Source organism: Eptesicus fuscus, chromosome 7, assembly GCF_027574615.1.
Source record: "Eptesicus fuscus isolate TK198812 chromosome 7, DD_ASM_mEF_20220401, whole genome shotgun sequence".
NCBI lineage: Eukaryota > Metazoa > Chordata > Mammalia > Chiroptera > Vespertilionidae > Eptesicus > Eptesicus fuscus.
In genome coordinates, this window is record NC_072479.1 from 21,421,728 (window position 1) to 21,439,804 (window position 18,077).

General features: G+C 37.4%; 1 protein-coding gene across 2 annotated transcripts in view; it reads left to right on the forward strand.

The window, feature by feature from the left end:
* Positions 1-18,077, forward strand: part of EEA1 (early endosome antigen 1) — a 145,696-nt gene that overhangs the window by 73,085 nt on the left and 54,534 nt on the right. For both annotated transcript variants that reach the window (XM_028148559.2, XM_028148560.2), the window contains one exon: positions 8,403-8,741. In XM_028148559.2, the coding sequence (XP_028004360.2) occupies positions 8,403-8,741 (339 nt within the window). The remainder of the gene's footprint in view (positions 1-8,402; positions 8,742-18,077) is intronic.

Consider the following 18,077-nt stretch of genomic DNA (forward strand, 5'->3'; position numbering starts at 1 on the left):
GACCTTTCTTGGCTACTTCCAGTTCCCTTGTCTTCTCCCAGTCTGTAGCCCTGTGTTTTTCCATGGACCCCAATTCTAAAAAATCCCTAAGCCTGCCTATATTCCCCTAAAATTCCTGCTTCATTATTATAAATCACAATATCACACCTTTGATGCAAAAAACTTTTAATTTGATGTAAATCATCTATTTTTACTGTTGCAGAAGACCAAAGAAATACCAAGCATGCTTCCTAGAGAAAGGGAGGGACCCCGTTTATTAACACTAGTGGACTCTGGGAATAATTTCCAAATCAGAGTGAAGAAACAAGCAGAGGGCTTCACTTTTTAAAAAAATATATTTTATTGATTCTTTACAGAGAGGAAGAGAGTTAGAAACATGGATGAGAGAGAAACATCTATCAGCTGCCTCTTGCACACCCCCTACTGGGGATGTGCCTGCAACCAAGGTACATTCCCTTGGGGATGTGCCTGCATCCAAGGTACATTCCCTTGGGGATGTGCCTGCATCCAAGGTACATTCCCTTGGGGATGTGCCTGCAACCAAGGTACATTCCCTTGATGGGAATCGAACCTGGGACCTTTCAGTCCGCAGGCCAACGCTCTATCCACTGAGCCAAACCGGTTTCGGCCAGAGGGCTTCACTTTTTATAACCTTCTGGGGTCTTTGTCTTGCAGATATGGTTCTGCCCCCTTTCATGGGCTTACAGGAAGGCCCCCAGGTGTTGGGGTCCCCAGGCCATATCCAATGATCTGTCCTGGGGCCAGCGATAAGGACCTCCCCCCCCCCCCCCCCCCCCCCCCCCCCCCCCGCAATGCATTGTTCTCAGTTTTTATGGCCTGACATGCTTTGCAAGACCAGTTTCCTCCTCATTACTTTTGTTATCTGTGCTTTTGGTTTTATATCCAAGAGATCATTGCCAAATCTAATGTTACCAAGTTTTGTTGTAACTACTACAGCTTTTAATAAGTTTTGAAATCAGGAAGTGTGAGACGTTCAGTTTTGTTCTTTATTTTGTATTTTGTACTTTCCTCCCATTTCTTTACTTTTTGGTGGTGGTGGAATAACAGGTTATTAAACGCTTATCTTCAAAGTTAAGATGAATTTGTTGACTTTACTATTAACTTAGACTTAATATTTTTGTGAAATACAACAAGGGAAAAATCAAGATAGAAAAGAACATGGTAGAAGGGAAAAAATAATTGGCTTCATTAAAGAAGCCAGAGGCCTCAGTCTACAGGACCCAAGCAGGGCTGTTGAGGATAGTACACTGTGGACATCACTCATTTATAGGGTCTCTAGGAGTAGGAGCTGACTCAGTTGCATGTAACACATAATTGGCTATAAATATTAAGTCTCTTGCCAACAGCTAGGTGAATTAGCTTGGGAGCAGATCCTCCAATTGAAGCAGGACAACAAATGGGTTTGGGCTGCCTATCACTACTTGAACCAATTAAGCAGAGACAGGGTTGAATCATGTATGAGTGTTTATCCCAATAATGCGGTCAGTATGGGAGAGCAGATCATCCATGAACGTCTGCTCTGCACACACCCCCCCCCCCCCCCCACCCATAAGCCAGCTGTTTATATGGGGTAGAAGGACAAAGATTACATGGGGAAGTAGGGAAAAGGAATAAGAATGGGTATAATTGTTACAGATTACAGGCAATGTGGGCTGGGGGTTGCAAAGGGCAGAGCAAGGTTGTTAATCTTTCCATGAAAATGAAACCAAAATTCGGTGGTAGGTTGAGTTCTTTGTCTTGCAAAATCAAAAAAATGGAGTCAAGGACAAAAATGGTTGGCAGAAACAAAGTTTTTTGGGGGATAGACAGACTTCCTGCCATATGAGGGCGGCAGGAAAGGGGCCCAAAGTGGGTTACAGCTTAAGCTCTTTGTCTAGGGATATTCATAAACCCTGCTAAGTCCTGGTTGGTCCCTTCAAAGAATTCTGGCAATATCCAATTATTTCAAAGCTCTAGTTCCAGTCTATAGGGGTGAAGGGGGGACTGATTGAGGACTGCCACTTCAGGTCCAAGGTGACATCACTGTCCCTGCCTACTTTTCCTCACCCAGCCAGGTTCCCACCTAACTGGGTCTAGTTCTAGGTCCTTTGTTTGTCTCCATGCTCCATGTCTGCAAAGCTTTACTCCCCTTCCCCCCCCACACCCCCCCCCCCCCCCCCCCGCTGCCACCATGGTCCAATCCCTGACTGACAGCCCAGCCCCTTTTTTCTATCTCCTCAGTAATAGGCTGTTCTCAATAAGGAGGATGGAGTCCATTTTCATGTTAACTCCTAGGTCCCTGGGCATACAACTCCCAACCAGGTTAGAATGTGCTTTCTTTAATCAGTACAAAAAAAAAAAAAAAATCAGGGTTAACAGAGCATGATTAATATTATTTTATAACTATAGCTAGTCTCCACTATTCTATTTCTCCCTTCTGCCCCTAACAACAACTTTTGTCTAGCTGTCAGAGACTGTAGCTTTGACCCACAGTTTATTACAACTTTATGAGAGACCTTGAAGTGGAACCAACTCAGCTAAGCTTCTGCTGGATTCCTGACTCTCAGAAGCGGTGCAAAATAATAGATATAATTTTTAAGTTGCTAAGTTTTGTGGTAATTTGTTACTTGTGCCTTGGCCAATAGTTCTCAGATGTTTTTATTTCAATAGACTTTAAAAAAATTTAATTTATCTTTATTGTTGAAAGTATTACAGATGTCCCCTTTGTCAGTAGACTTCTTGATATCAGTGGAAATGGAGTTCTTGGGGTGCCTCAATAAAAAGAACTTCCTAAGCTTCCCCTCCACCCTTCCCCAGGAGGATGGCGTTTTGTGGAAAGCTTTCTTGATGATGTAACATTGAGGGGGTTCCCCTCCAAGATTCCATCTGTGTCTGTCTTGCCAAGGAAGAAGTCCAATTTTGTCTTCTGCAGGACCAGAATTAAGACCATTGCCCAGAATTTCTATTCCATTTTAAAGTCTAGCATTCTGCATGTGTAGTCTGCATGGCCACATGGCTATGAAGAGAGAACAGGTGAGCACACTGGCAAGTCAGGGTCACAGAGCAAGGGAACAAGTGCAAGAGCAAGAGTGTGGGAACTCTGTCTGGGGCTTTTAACCAGGAGCTTCTTTAAACTAACCAATCAACCTTTCAGGATTTTACGTGCTTCTGATGGGGTCCATCAGCCAGCCAATCCAGTGTACCACAGGCTAGACTGACAGGCAAGAACCTTTCCTACATCACCCAGACTTCACCATGCGCCTATCTTCCCTTTTGTTTGATCCCTTCTCCCAGTGACCTGCAAGAATGACGCTGGGGTTCCCTGGGGAGCATGAAGCTGTAGCTTCCTGGTGAAGCTGCCCAGATGATCATGCTTATACTGTTTGGCCTGCCCTTTGCTCTCTTCCTATTATAAGTATTAATAAATTAGCTAATTAAGATAACATCAGGACTGCTTTACATTCTCAAAGTTATGAACCCCAAAGAGCTTTTACTGGTATTTTTCTGAGTTATATCTATGGATACTTACAATATTAGAAATTAAAATGTAAATTTTAAAATATTTATTAATTTATTTTAAAAACCATTAGCAATTAAATATGAACATTTATAAAAAATTACTGTTTTTTTCCAAAACAAAGAATAGTGGTGATGGTTTATATTTTTGCAAACCTCTTAAATATTTAGCTTACTACAGGAGAGATGGATTCTCAGTCAGCTTATAAATTTAATCTGTTACAATATGGTTGAAGTGTTTGAAGAAAATTCAGTTTCATACGGATATGTAGTTGGAAAAGGTAGGGATATCTTAATAGCCTTTTTAGATAATTGTAGCTATTTTAATTTGATACTAAAGTATAGTTTCTCAAAAGTTAGTTACACTGTAGACTCTGAAACCATATCAATGCAGTTTTTGTACTTTGTAACATTAAAATTCATTCCTCTATCTTGCCTTTTGAGTCTATCTTTCCTATGCATGACTTTATAACATTGTGTTACAAATGTGGAAAATATTGGTTTACTGACTTATGAAAACCTCCCAAATACTGACACATTTCATTGTACAATATAAAAATAATCACATTTGTCAGTATTGCCATCAATTTCAGAATAGGCTTCAAGTATGAGGAAGTGTCATGCTCATGGTGGTGGATCCAAGTTTTCCAAAATTCTTTTTTTATATATGTTTTTATTGATTTCAGAGAGGAAGGGAGAAGGAGAGAGAGAGAAATATCAGTGATGAGAGAGAATCATTGATGGGCTGCACGACCCCTTTTGACAATCGAGCCTGCAACCTGGGCACGTGCCCTTGACCACAATCAAACCCAGGACCCTTCAAACTGCAGGCCGATGCTCTATCCACTGAGCCAAACCAGCTAGGGCAGTTTTCCAAAATTCTAAGCTTCATTTGAAAGCTTTAATTTTATCATTGACAGCAAATACTATCAGTTCTATTCTTTGAAGTGACAGGGTATCTGCCTTCTGAGCTCTATACCCTGAGTTCCCAGTCCTGGCTTCTGTTCTCACAGCTCCAGTCCACTTCACCCTTCCTCTGCTGGAGCACAAGGTGGATGGCTCCACAGGGAATTTTGTGCGTTGGCCCTTTAAGAGGGTGCCTGAATTTTCAGCTGTTACTCCCTGGCAGACAGTACCCTGCTGCTTTTCACAGCTAGGTGTTATGTGGGTACCTTTCTCAGTTTTGGTACTCTCTGCTGGGAGTCCCAGCTTGGGGATTAGATCCCAGAGTTCTCAGTGACAACCCACCACAGCTGAGATATCTCTTGGGGACTTAAGTTGCTGTCTTTGGGCACACTGGCAGCCCTTTCACTCCTCTGCCCCTCCCACCAGTCTCTATGAGGTCTCCACTTTCGGTCTTCAGGTGTCAGGGTTCTCTCCTGTGGTTTCCTTTGATTATTCAGGAAGTTTTTCTGTATTTTAGTTGTAATACCAGTTTATTCCTGGGAGCATGTCCATGCAGCACCCACTTACTCTGCTGCCATTTTTAATCCTCCTCTCATGCCTTTTTCATCCTTCATTGCTGTCCTCTTTCCATCAGTCCCAGTATTAAGGTGCTCATAGGCCAAGTGGGGGCCAGGTGTGGCAAGTAGTTATATTGCTTGTATTATCACTGTGTTGCAAAATGGTATATTGATATGAACAGTGTAGCAATGATCAAAGGCATGTTTAAATCTCAGCTTTGCCACCAACTGGCTGTGGCACTCAACTTCTCAAAGTCTTTCCTCTTCTGTTAAGAAATAATGTATACCCATTTGCCTCTTAGGATTGATATGAGTATTAAAAAATTAATAGTGCTAAGACCAGTTTCTGGTGTTTAGTAAGCACCTCAGTGAATGTTCACTTTTGTTTTTTATTTGGTAAATGTGATACAGGATTGGGTCAGGACCAACGTGGGAGTTTTCCTAACTTACTGTCTAGTAACTCAGGAAATGATTTTACAAAAGACATAACGTTTTAGATTAGTTTTTAAGAATTCTAAAGAGCATTTTACACAGCAGAGGGGTTAATGACATTTTATTTTGAAAGCTAGATAAATATACAGGAGGCATGGGAACATGCAAGATCACAAAATGCGAGTTGTTGGAGAGCTACAAATAGGTCAGTTTTTTTTTTCTCATCAAGTTGTTTTGAGGAACAGATAAGATGAGATGCCTGAAACCACTTTTTAAGCGATCAAGCATTAAAAAAAGGTGCCTTTTTTTGCATTCATTCTCATTACCTGGGCAAGTAACAATTGAACAATGGAGCCTGAGATAGGGAAATTAACTCTGTAAAAAAAATATGCTGAGAGAACAATTGGTGAAAAGAATCAAAAGAGGACTAGACATTTGGAAGGAAAAAATTTTGCTTACCCAAATGATAATTATGTTATGAGTTAGGCTTAACATTCATTCTATAATTTAAACTTGAATAGGATATATTTTGGGGAGCACAATTTGACTCATTGAGTGTCTAAATTGTATTATGAAAAATTTATTGGACTTAGAATCGTAATATGTGACTCTGCTACTGGCCAAGTCATATTGGGTTCTTTCAATTGTAGCTTCCTTGTCTGTAGAATGGGGATGATAATGTCTATCTCATATTTTGTTGTAAGGACTTATATTGTTAAGTGCAAGTACAATTATTATTTTCTTTAATGGGTTCTGCTGTACTTTAAAAAAGCAATATTCAAAAACCATGTAATCACTATACTCTTTTATTTCTGATTCTATGGGAAGACCATAATAAGAATGAAATGCTTGTAGTGTTAAATATAGTTAGACTTTTGTATGTAAAAATTATAGTGTGAATGGATTAGGTTCTTACAAAACAAAGTGGTTTAGGTTCTTTTAAAGAAGATTTAATCATTTCCCACCTCTGCAATAAAGCAGGTAGATTTTGATTAATTTTTTAGGACAAGTGGATTTTAAATAGTCAATGGTTGTTATGTATTTTCACTTTTTAAAGAATGAAGCTGTCTGAGGGGTCATTTATTTATAGAATGTTGCGATTACTTGGTCACTTTATAAGTAAGCCTGTGGGGAAGAAGACTAACCTATTACGAGCCTTAATTTTTGTAGCATGTTTTAAATTTATATCTTGTTCAAGTTCTCAGTATTTGTGACCATGGTTCTATTCATGAAATTCAATAACTTAGAATTTTCTTTAAAAAGATCCAATACATTTATAGATCAACGAATAGATTTGACTTAGCCTACAAATTCTAAAATAAATGTTATTTTCTTAAAAGAGAAAATGTAAAATTATGTCAAGAAAGATTTGCAGTTACTAACTAGTAACACAAAAATGTTTATAAAAAGATAATTTTTCTAACATAGTTTGACTTAAAAATATTCATTTTTTCTCCTACATTATATTCCTACTTGATAATTTACATTAATGTACTTTTTCTCAGGTAAGTTACTGCTACCTTTCTCTCTTTGGTGCCTAGATTTATTACTGCCCCGAGGTAATAGTGTTTACTGTTTCCCCACATGCAACTTGTTTGTCTGTTTCCATTCTGTCTTTTTGTATAGAGCAGATGGCATGAGTCATGGATACCTATTACTTAACTCCTCTGATCACTTTACCAAACTCAAACTTTATTTCTAGATGATTGGAATTTACTAGTTAGCTTCACCTGACTTTGCTCATTTTATTTTGTAAATACTTATGCACTTAAATTTGACACAGTTTTTGTATTAATCTACTTTTGCTTACACATCATGCTTTAACTTACTTAGAAAAGTATTTTTTAATGTGTGTGTTTCATTTATTTTTTTTTGTGTGTGTATTTCATTTAGATCGTAATCTGTTTAAAGGCCAGAGGCTTTGATTGTCCCCTACCATTTTTATATTATTCCCTTCTAGCACATTGAATGTAAAAACTGAGTAAAATAAATGTTCATGGATCGACTCTTCTGGTGCTTATAGTGGATTCTTATCCCAGCTTTCTTACACAGTTGGGTCAAAATTCCACTTCATATTTCATGTGTAAATATGTTGATTTAAAGTGTTCAATATTAATTGTAACAACTCCACTGAGACCAGACTTTGACATCTGATTAGTCTTGTTGATTCATATATTTGATTGATGGTATCATTTTTACATTTTGTACTTGATAGTATTAAGTAAACTAACAAAATATAATGCAGGTAAGTGATATTTTTAAATCACTATTTATATACTTAGAGAGATATTTGAATTAGTCTTAAACTTGTGACTCTTAAAAATGGTCCTTATCAAGAACAAAAATAAGGCCCTAGCTGGTTTGGCTCAGTGGATAGAGTGTTGGCCTGTAGACTGAAGGGTCCCAGGTTCAATTCTAGTTCAGGGAACATGCTCGGGTTGCGGGCTCGATCCCCGATGTGGGGGCGTGCAGGAGGCAGCCGATCAAGGATTCTCTCTCGTCATTGATGTTTCTCTCTCTCCCTCTACCTTTGTCTCTGAAAATAAAAGTATATTTTAAAAAAAAAGAACAAAAATAAGGAATGAGTAGGATCAGGCATACTAGAGCAGTCAAGCGTATTGTTATGCTAAAACACTTATCAGAAAAGCCAGAAATGATAGTTGCCACAACATATTGTTATCCAAGGTAATTTTTATGCTAGAAGGGTAATTTTAATTTTTAACTCAAATGGGAGAATATAAATATTCTTATCCTGAAGAATGTAGTAGATTTTAGGGTTTTTATTTATGTCAAAATTGCATTAGTAGTTCTTAAATTGTATTAAGTTAGTATGTAATAATTTAATTCTTCTTGGTTAGAATATTTTCACTGTTTTTATATTGTAATATTGACTAAACATTTAGTAGGAGATGGTATTGCTGTATAAATTCTTTGAATAATTAGAATAATTAAAATATTAGAAAAGGAAAAATTGTTAAATTGATATTTCAGAACTTGACTGAAAAGTTGCTGAAGAAAGAACTGGACTATACTCAATTAGAAGAGAAGCATAATGATGAATGTGTGAGTAAAAAGAATATACAAGCAAGCCTTCATCAAAAAGACCTAGATTGTCAACAACTTCAGTCAAGATTATCTGCTTCTGAAACCACACTGCAAAGAATACAGGCAGAATTAGGTGAAAAGGGAGAAGCTATTCAAAAACTCAAAGAGGAATTATTAGAAGTAGAGACCAAGTACCAGCATCTTAAGGCAGAGTTTAAGCAGCTACAACAACAGAGAGAAGAAAAGGAGCAGCATGGATTACAACTCCAAAGTGAAGTTAATCAGGTGAGAGATGTTACTTTTATGTATTTAATTTCTCCTATGGTTTCTTCTTAGTGTGCCTGATGGTTATTTGATCATTATGTAGTTCATTAAAAAATTAACTTTTAATTTTTACAACTGTATTATTGAGTCAGACCTCATTTCCTTTCATATCAATTTTCCTTAATAGGAGAAAATAGTGATATCTGTCATTTAATAATGTATAAAGTGTTTATGACTTAACACATATAATTGCTTAGGACAGTACTTGGCTCATGGTAGGTACTCTCAACACATACTAGCTTTTGTAACTGATTCAAATTGTTGACCATTCTTTAATTTAATTTTTTTTTTTTTCTTACTAAAAATTTAAAATATAATTATTTTTAAACCAATAATATAAAAATTAGATATTTTAAAAGAAGAAAACCTATTAGTCCTAACAGCTATTTCTTATAGATAAATGTCTATCAGATGAAGTTTAAGGCAAGTATTGACTTTGCTCTTAACTTAATTTTAAAATTATATATTCTAGTTATTTCTTATAGATAACATTAAAAGTAGATTGAAAAATGGAAATTTGGGGAAGAACAAAGTCCTCAGCAGTTTTTTGGTAATGTTCAGTTATTTTCACTTAAGTGATACTTGCTTTTGTGGCATCAATTTTTCTGTCTTCTTGGCCTGAGATATTCTTCCTATTCCTCTTCTACTTGATAAATAATACTTATTTTACTTGTTACTTTTCTAGAAATCTGTTTCTGAACAATGCCACTTCTAACCTTCCCCAAAAGATGGCTTAAGCATGTATATATCTTGATTGTTTTACTTACTACAGCATAGTTATATTACCCTATGTCTTTCTTCACTAGACTCTGAACTCTTTGGATACTAAAACCATGTCTTATTACTTTTTTTATCCTTACTTCTGGCACATTGCTTATTTATGAGAAAATGTTTTAGTGAGTGAGTAAGTGAAAAAATAAATACAGGCATTCATAATGAAAGGAAACAGAGGCTTGGAGACATCAGTGAATAACTTAAAAATAACTTAGATATTTGACCTTCAATTCAGATAAACAAATTGGGCATTTATGGTTTCTAAAAGACACCAGTTTTAGGAGATACAGAAATGAAAAAGGACACAATGCCTACCTTAAATGATTATGTAAATGTTATTGAGGATAAGAACAGTACTATCCTCTACCAAAGAATGTGAGAATTATAATAAAATGATCCCATATACTATGAGAATTTGGGAGAGTTCCTCTCCTCTCCTCCCCCCCCCCATTTACTTCATCTTATGTAATTATTTTGTCCAGTTATGTGATCAGGTAAAGCTTTGTGTAAGAGAGAAGTGGTGCTTGAAATTGTAAACCTTAGATAGGTTTAGGCAAGTAGCATTTTGAAGGCAGGAGGCGCTTTCAGACAGAAGGATTGCGAGAGTAGTGGCAGGAAAATATTATAAAAACCAGGGGCAGTGATTTACTCTTAGAATAAGACATGTGTAATAGGAGTAGACTATTGTGGAAGAGCATTTGGGACTTTTATGGAGGATCTTGAATATAGGCTGAGAAACATGGGCTTTATTTGGTTATCAGTGGATGGAGGGGCATTGAGAATTTTTGAGAACCTACTCAAACATATTTGTGTGTGTGTGTGTGAGAGAGAGAGAATCCTCACCTGAGGATATTTTTCCATTGATTCAGAGAGAGTGGAAGGGAGGGACAGGGGAGACACAGAGAGAAACATAAATGTGAGAGAGACACATCTATTGGTTGTCTCCCACATGCGCCCTGATTGGGGATGGGTTTGAACTTGCAACCCAGGTACATGCCCTTGACTGGGAATCAAACCTGTGACCCTTCAGTCTGTGGGCTGACATTCTAACAACTAAGCCACACTAGCCAGGGCTCAAACATATTTTTATACAAAGATTTGAATATATAATTATTGGGCTTAGTCACAGTTCTGAACAAAATAAAAAGGTCATACTGAAGACCTTGAAGTGATACCATTTATCTTCTTTCTTTCAGCACGCTGTCTGGATTCTACCATCAAAGTATGTTTCAGATCTGTCCACTTCTTTTCATCTACATTGCTACCACCCTTAACCTAAGCCTCCATCTTTGCTGACCTGGGCTACTATATTAGCCTTCTTACAAGTTTCCCTTCTTCTAGTGGCTTCCTTGATCTATTCTCGATACAGAAGTCAGAAACATCTTTTTAAAACATGAAGTAATATCACTTTATTCCTTCTGCTTAACACTGCTTAAAATGGCTTTGCATTACATTTTGAATTGAAACCAAATGCTTTAGTTTGGTAAGCCTCTATGTAATATGGCCCAAACTATGTCTTCAAATACATCTCCTGTCACTGTGAAGCCATGTTGTTCTTCTTTCAGTTCCTCAAACACACCAACATGTCAAATGCTTTCCTGCCTTAGGTCCTCTGCCTGTGTTTTCTTCTTAGTGTATTCTTGACTTCAGTTCTTCAAGGCTGGCTCAACTGTCGTTTTTGCAATAAAGCTTTCTGGGGCCAACCTATTTAAATAGCTTGTTTTCCATATAGTCTGACCTCCTTCTTTATTTCAGCAAGCTTCTTCTTTCTTGTTCTCTATAACACTTTATATTGTATATTAATTTGTTTACTTCCATATTGTCTATAATTCCCATTGGACTGTGAGCTTTTTAATGTGAGGAATTAGTTTTATTTTATACTCTATCTGCCTCTATACTTAAGGCTTTCAGTAAATATTTGTTGTAAGAATGGAAGTAAACCTCACCTTAAACATTTTTTCAATATCCTTTAAGTGTATAGACATGAACTGGGTTTGTTTTGCTCTCCACTGTATCATAATCAGCATTCATTTCAGTGCTGACAAAATTAGATAGTTGGCAATTGTCAACAAAGTAACAAAGTAACATATGTCCTTTATATTTGTGTTTATGTGTACTTCTAAAATAGCCACAGATGTGTAGATAATGATTTGTTACTTAATGAAAAGATTAGATGTCATCAGTTTTACTTTAAAAATTTATCTAATATGCCATCTTGAAAAGCATGGTGGTTTATCTGTGGATTTAGGAAGCTGCCTAAGTTCTAGTTCTGTGACCTATGAACTGTGTGATCTCAGGTAAGTTATTTAATTTGTGCCTCAGTTTGCTCGTCTATAATATGAGGATAATAATGGAACTGTCTTTATATGGCTATAAAGATTTAAACTAGTTACTATTTGTGACACATGTAGAATAGGGCCTGGCACATAGTAAGCATTATAAGGAATATAATGAATAATGTATTGCTATAATATTTATCCCCTAACATATATTTTAAAATTAAAATGGCACTTACTAAGTCCCAGGCATTGTGAAAATTGTGGAAATTCCAAAATGAATAATACATAGTCTCTGTCCTGAAGGGCTTATCAGCTAATGGGAGAGATAGACCTATATAAGAAAGAAAATGAAAATGATGGAAATCTGTAAGGATCACAGTGGGAGCGTCAAGGAGGGAAGATTAAGTTCTACCTCTGGGTGGATGGTGAGGGAATGGAAAGGCACCGAAGGGGTGGCGACCTTTGAGCTAAGCCTTCAAAGATGAGCACTGTTAAATTGACTAAGCTGGGAGGCCATCACTGAGCTGGCTCTAATGCTGTGACTGCTGAAGTAAGTACACCCAAATCTAAGCCTGTAAATGCCTCTAGGTTATAAAATCAAAACTTAAGGACAACCAATCTCAAACAGCCAACTTGGCTTCAAGCTGTAGTCAATCAACCATTTCCTCTCTTTGCTTCCACATTTTCTCTATAAAAGACTATCCCCAGTTCCTGCTGGTGGAACATTCCAAACCACCTCTGGATTCAAATCAATACATGCTCAAATAACTTCTTAAAACTGTAATATGGCCCTAGCTGGTTTGGCTCAGTGCATAGGGCATATGCCTGTGAACTGAAGGGTCCTGGGTTCAATTCCCCATCAGGGCACATGCCTGGGTTGCAGGCTCAATCCCCAGTAGGGGACATGCAGGAGTCAGCCAATCAATGATTCTCTCTCATCATTGATGTTTTTCTCTCTCTCCTTCTCCCTTACTCTCTGAAATCAATAAATATCTATTAATAAATAAATAAATAAAACTGTAATATGCATTTAAAAAAAGAATAATGTATATATATGTTTATAAAACTGAATTTACTAAAGACCATATACATATATTTGTGTATCTTAAAAATGGGACTTTAAAGTGGGCCATTCTATTAATATTTCCAGTGTGTATTTCTTTTTACTTCTTTCTTTTTAAAAAAATATATTTTTGTTTTCCAATTACAGTTGATGTTCAATATTCTATTAGTTTCAGGTGTACAACCAAATGATTAAGCATTTATATAACTTACGATCTGGCACCATATAAATCTACTTTTTAATACCTAAACAATTATGGGAAATGCTTTAACAAAAATCTAAGAATATGGACATACATGGCTAATAGGTGACAAACTCAGATCCCACAGGGCCTGGCATGTAATGAGTCAATGAAGGAAGCCCTCTTTGAGCAATGGAAAATGACACTCAAATCCAAACAACTGTCCGTGTGAGAGTGAAGGCTCAGGCTGCCAGACGTCCTGATGCTTCAAAAGATGAAGTGACAGATTTTTATGTGGAATTTCTCAAGTTTTACATGTTGGTATCTTTTTTAAAAAATAAAAAACAACAAATCCCAACGTGGGTCAAAAATATTGAGTCTATGGGCAGCCCCTGCTCCCCGTTGAGACTGGTGGGAAATGTCTGTCTTTACAGGTACACCTCATTTTATTGCACTTCACAGACATCAACATTGAGGCAAGGCCCTCCATCAGTAAAAACATGACAACTCTTGGAGCCTCAGATGATGGTTGGCATTTTTTTAGCAATTAAGTATTTTTTAATTAAAGTATATACTTTGTTTTTTAAGACATAATGCTATTGCACACTTAATAGACTTAAACCTAACTTTTTTATGTGCTGGGAAATAAAAAAATTAATGTGACTCACTTCGTTGTAGTAGTCTAGAACCAAACCAGAAGTAACTCTGAGGTACCTGTATATGGATGATGCAGAGCATTGCTTAAGAGCAATGACTATGTAGTTATTTGGACCTACATTTTAATAGCTCACACACTTTGTGACATTAGGTTAAGTTCCTAACTTCTCTAAGCCTCACTTCAGCTATCAAGTAGGGTCCAGAATATAAAACCTACTTTAGAGTTGTTGTACTTAAGAGCTGCTAATTGCCATGGTGATGAGCTACTGACCAGTGCCATGCTTTTCCAAGAGGGCAATAAGGTCAGCTTTAGTGAGCAGCTGAGGTAGACTCATCTTCCTGCCCATTGTCTCCACAGTGCTGGCCTGAAAGCAAGAGCCTCTCTCATAGACAGGGAGGGTTTACAGAGAGCAGCAGAAGGATCAGGCAAATCATTCTGCCATGGCATTCCAGGCCAAAGACAATTTCCAGTTCGAAGAACATGACTGGTCCATGCAATCACCCTAGGGTTGGGAACATGGCTATCTTCCTCTTCTCCCTGAAGCCTATGGGGTGAGATACTAGATTCTGACCTTTGACTTCAACTGTGATTTATCACCTTGTCACTCCAGCGATCATATGGGTACAGAGTCAGATAATTTTGGGCCAGAATCACAAAACCATAGACCACAAATCGTTCCTGAGAGATGTCAGTCTTTATGGTAGTCTCCTGCCCCTGAACATTCTAGGAACAGCAAACTAGGAAATGACAAACAATAAACTCATACAGTTGCTATTCATCTCCCATGGGGGTCTTTCACAGATTCAGGCAGTAGATTGTGAAATAGGAGAATTTTGACATTGACATCTCTTTACTGCAAGTGTGGTGGGGTGGATGGGAGGGTGAGCTTGGTCAGACTTGTTCCCATTGCCTGGGGTGGGGCCACCTCACTCTTGAATGCAAAAGATCCACCAGTGTGGATCTCAGGTCTGCTTTTCCACCAGTGCTGTCAGGTTTAAGTCTCTGGGGAAAATGTTTCAGTCCTGGGATAATTGAATTACCCTTGAGTGTAGAGCTTTATGGCAATTCTCATGGTTTCCATAGTGTCCAAAGCTCGAGTCCTCCGCTTGCTCTTTTGCCTTAGAACTGACTTCCACCACAGTCACCCTGGGGTTCTCCAGGCACAGCTGATAGAGGACAAGACAAGCCTAGTCTCTTGTTCCAGAGTTTTCTTGATGTGTACAAAGTTCTCTGGGAAGTACTTTTAATTTCTGCTTCAAAGAGGGCAAAGGGATTGCAGCTCTGCCATTTACAAAACTGCATGTGGAAACCATGAGCCAGCAAATGTTCAGAAACCCAAGTCATTATTATGGTAACATCTGACCATGCAGGTGATAATCAAATTCATAGATCTTATTGAATTTAGAAAGTCCTTCTCTCAGCTTCATGCAACCCTTGGACAGCAGGTCAGTGATCCCTTGGCTGTGTCATTTTTCTTCACCACCCAGAGGACTTTCCGCATGTCTCAGAAGGTCTCCTCCATGGTGGATGTGGAAAAGATACAGCCTCTGGGCTGAGCCAGATACCAGAGTGTGCAGTGGATGTCAGGTTAATATCATTCCAGGTTCCATGCATGCTGGGGACTCAGAGATCAGGGCCACTCCACACCTACCCTAAGGGAACTAGAACCTGAGGAAGCCATCAGTGCCCACAAACCCACTGGACTTCAGAACTGTGTCGTCACCTTCTATTTTTACTTTTAAAAAATATATGTTTTTTAAATATATTTTTATTGATTTCAGAGAAGGAGAGAGAGAGAGAAAGAAACACCAATGATGAGAGAGAGAATCATTGATTGGCTGTCTCCTGCACACCTCCTACTGGGGATCGAGCTGGCAACCTGGGCATGTACCTTGACTGGGAATTGAACTGTCACCTCCTGGTTCATAGGTCGAGGCTTAACCACTGAGCAACACTAGTGGGCTATTTTTACTTTTAACTTAACCTCTTTTTCTATAACATATTTACTCTAAAATGGTATACAATCACTGTATAAGTTATTTGGGCCTGCTGCCACTCTTGGCCAACTTCAATTTGCGATTCATTAATTTATTAAAGTTCCAGGATTTATCAGGAATCATACAGTAATGAATGACAAAATTATTAAAAATACATATATTTTTTCTCTTCCCTTTAGTTTCTTTAGAGCAATAGTTATCTTTAATTCAGTGGTTCTCAACTCTGTCTGCACATTGGAATCACCTGGGGAAATTTAAAAATGAAAATATCTATGCCTCACCCTTGATTCAATTAAATCACTATCTCTGGTGGATGCCTGGACATTAATATATTTAAGCATTTCCTCTGTGGTTGGACTGGGCAGTTGAAATTGAAAACTACTGCTTTTTAAAGTGTTGCTTTTTGGCAAGTGATTTCTGAACTCTCCTGAATCTAAATATTATATGTAAACTTTTAGGGAAAAGGTCTGATTTTCTGTGTATTAACAATGATATCAGGAGATTCTTATCCAGTAAGTTTAGGAACTAGATATGGGTGATGCCTATTTGTAAGAGGTTGAACACTTAGTTGCTTGCAATATGAGCTTACTTTGAAAGCCTCCTTTGCTTTCACATATCAAGATTAGACCTAGTTCTTTTAGTGAGAAGGAGAAAGTTTGGATAGTTATCTATAATAATAAAAACGTAATGTGCTAATTAGACTGGACGTCCTTTCGGATGGAGCCGGGGCTGCCGGGGTCCTGAATGCCTGCTGGCAGCTTGAGTGAAGCCCGGGTCCCGGTGCTGGAGGGAAGCCGTGTCGGCAACTGGGGGAAGGAAGGCCTGTTCTTACACGAGTTTTGTGCATCAGGCCTCTAGTTATATAATAAACCCTTGATTTTTGTGAACCTCTATTTAATAAACTTAGGATTTAACAGTTAAAATTTCCACTCCATATGTAATTTTAAAATGCTTTTAACCAAGATTTGCTTATAACTAAATTAACAGGTTATTTTTTTGTTATTAATGCAGTTATTTTTAAAAAATATTTTTAATTGATTTTATTTTTTTAATTAATCCTCACCCAAGGATATTTTTTCCATTGATTTTTAGAGAGAGTGGAAGGGAGGGAGACATGGGGGGAGAGAGAGAGAGAGAGAGAGAGAGAGAGAGAGAGAGAGAGAGAGAGAGAGAGAAATATCGATATGAGAGAGACACATCAGTTGGTTGCCTCCCGAATTCTCCTTGATTGGAGTAGGATCTAACCTGCAACCCAAATATGTGCCCTTAACCAGGATTCTAACCTGTGGCCCTTCAGTGTACGGGGCCAGAACTCTAACCATTTAGCCACATTGGCTAGGGCTGCACTTATTTTTAACAAATTTTAGTAAATAGGCCATATGTTGGAAAAAACACTGTAGTAATTTCACTGACATAAGTAAACATTACATAAATATAACTATAGTCTACATACTTTAATCCAAGAGTTACTGCTAGTAAACATTGTTCAGCCAGTGACTAGCCACATGATCACACCACATCTCCTTTGGTAATTGTTTCTGTTGTTGGTTCTATTGTTGCATCGGGTGACTTTCTGCAGCAGACTGGACGTGTGCCAGGCTGATGTTACTGCGTGCACTAAGTCACACCTCAGCCGTGTGCATTTGTTTACTTGTGGTGACTGGTAAATGCAAGCATTTACTAGACCTATTCAGTATAAATTTAAAATTACAGTAGTACATATAGAAAACTTTTCTGCAAAATTAAACTTTTCATATATATTCAATTTTAATTATACAAATGTATCTACATAAGTAAAAACAGGCAAACTAATTTGTTAGTTTTTTAACATATGCATTCGGAAAACCTACTTTTTATATATGTACTTTTAGCTTTAATGGATACCCCTTCACCCAAATTAGTCTGTTATATCAAGGTTTTACTATAGTGCTAACTCACTGCATTTTAAAAAGAAGAATAAAAAGGAGACAGATGTTATGGTGCTGGCTAAGGAAAAAGATAATAAAAATTCATTGTCTTTAACTATTATTGAATCCTGTTTTAGATGGAAGCATGTTTTACTTTAGAAATCTCACTTTTTTTAAAGCATAGTATATATTTTCATAGCCATAGGTTGTTTCATAGCATAAGAAAATAGCAGGTGTCTACTTTACTGATAGAACTTTATCTTTTCCCTTGCCAATTATAAATTTTTATGGAGAAATATGCAATTATAGAGCATATGAGTATAAATATGGCATAAAGGCTATAGAGTCTTAATATTTTAAGATTTAACATAATTTTGATTGACTGCAATTGCATAGAATGTTTTTTATTTTTAAAATATATTTTTATTGGTTTCAGAG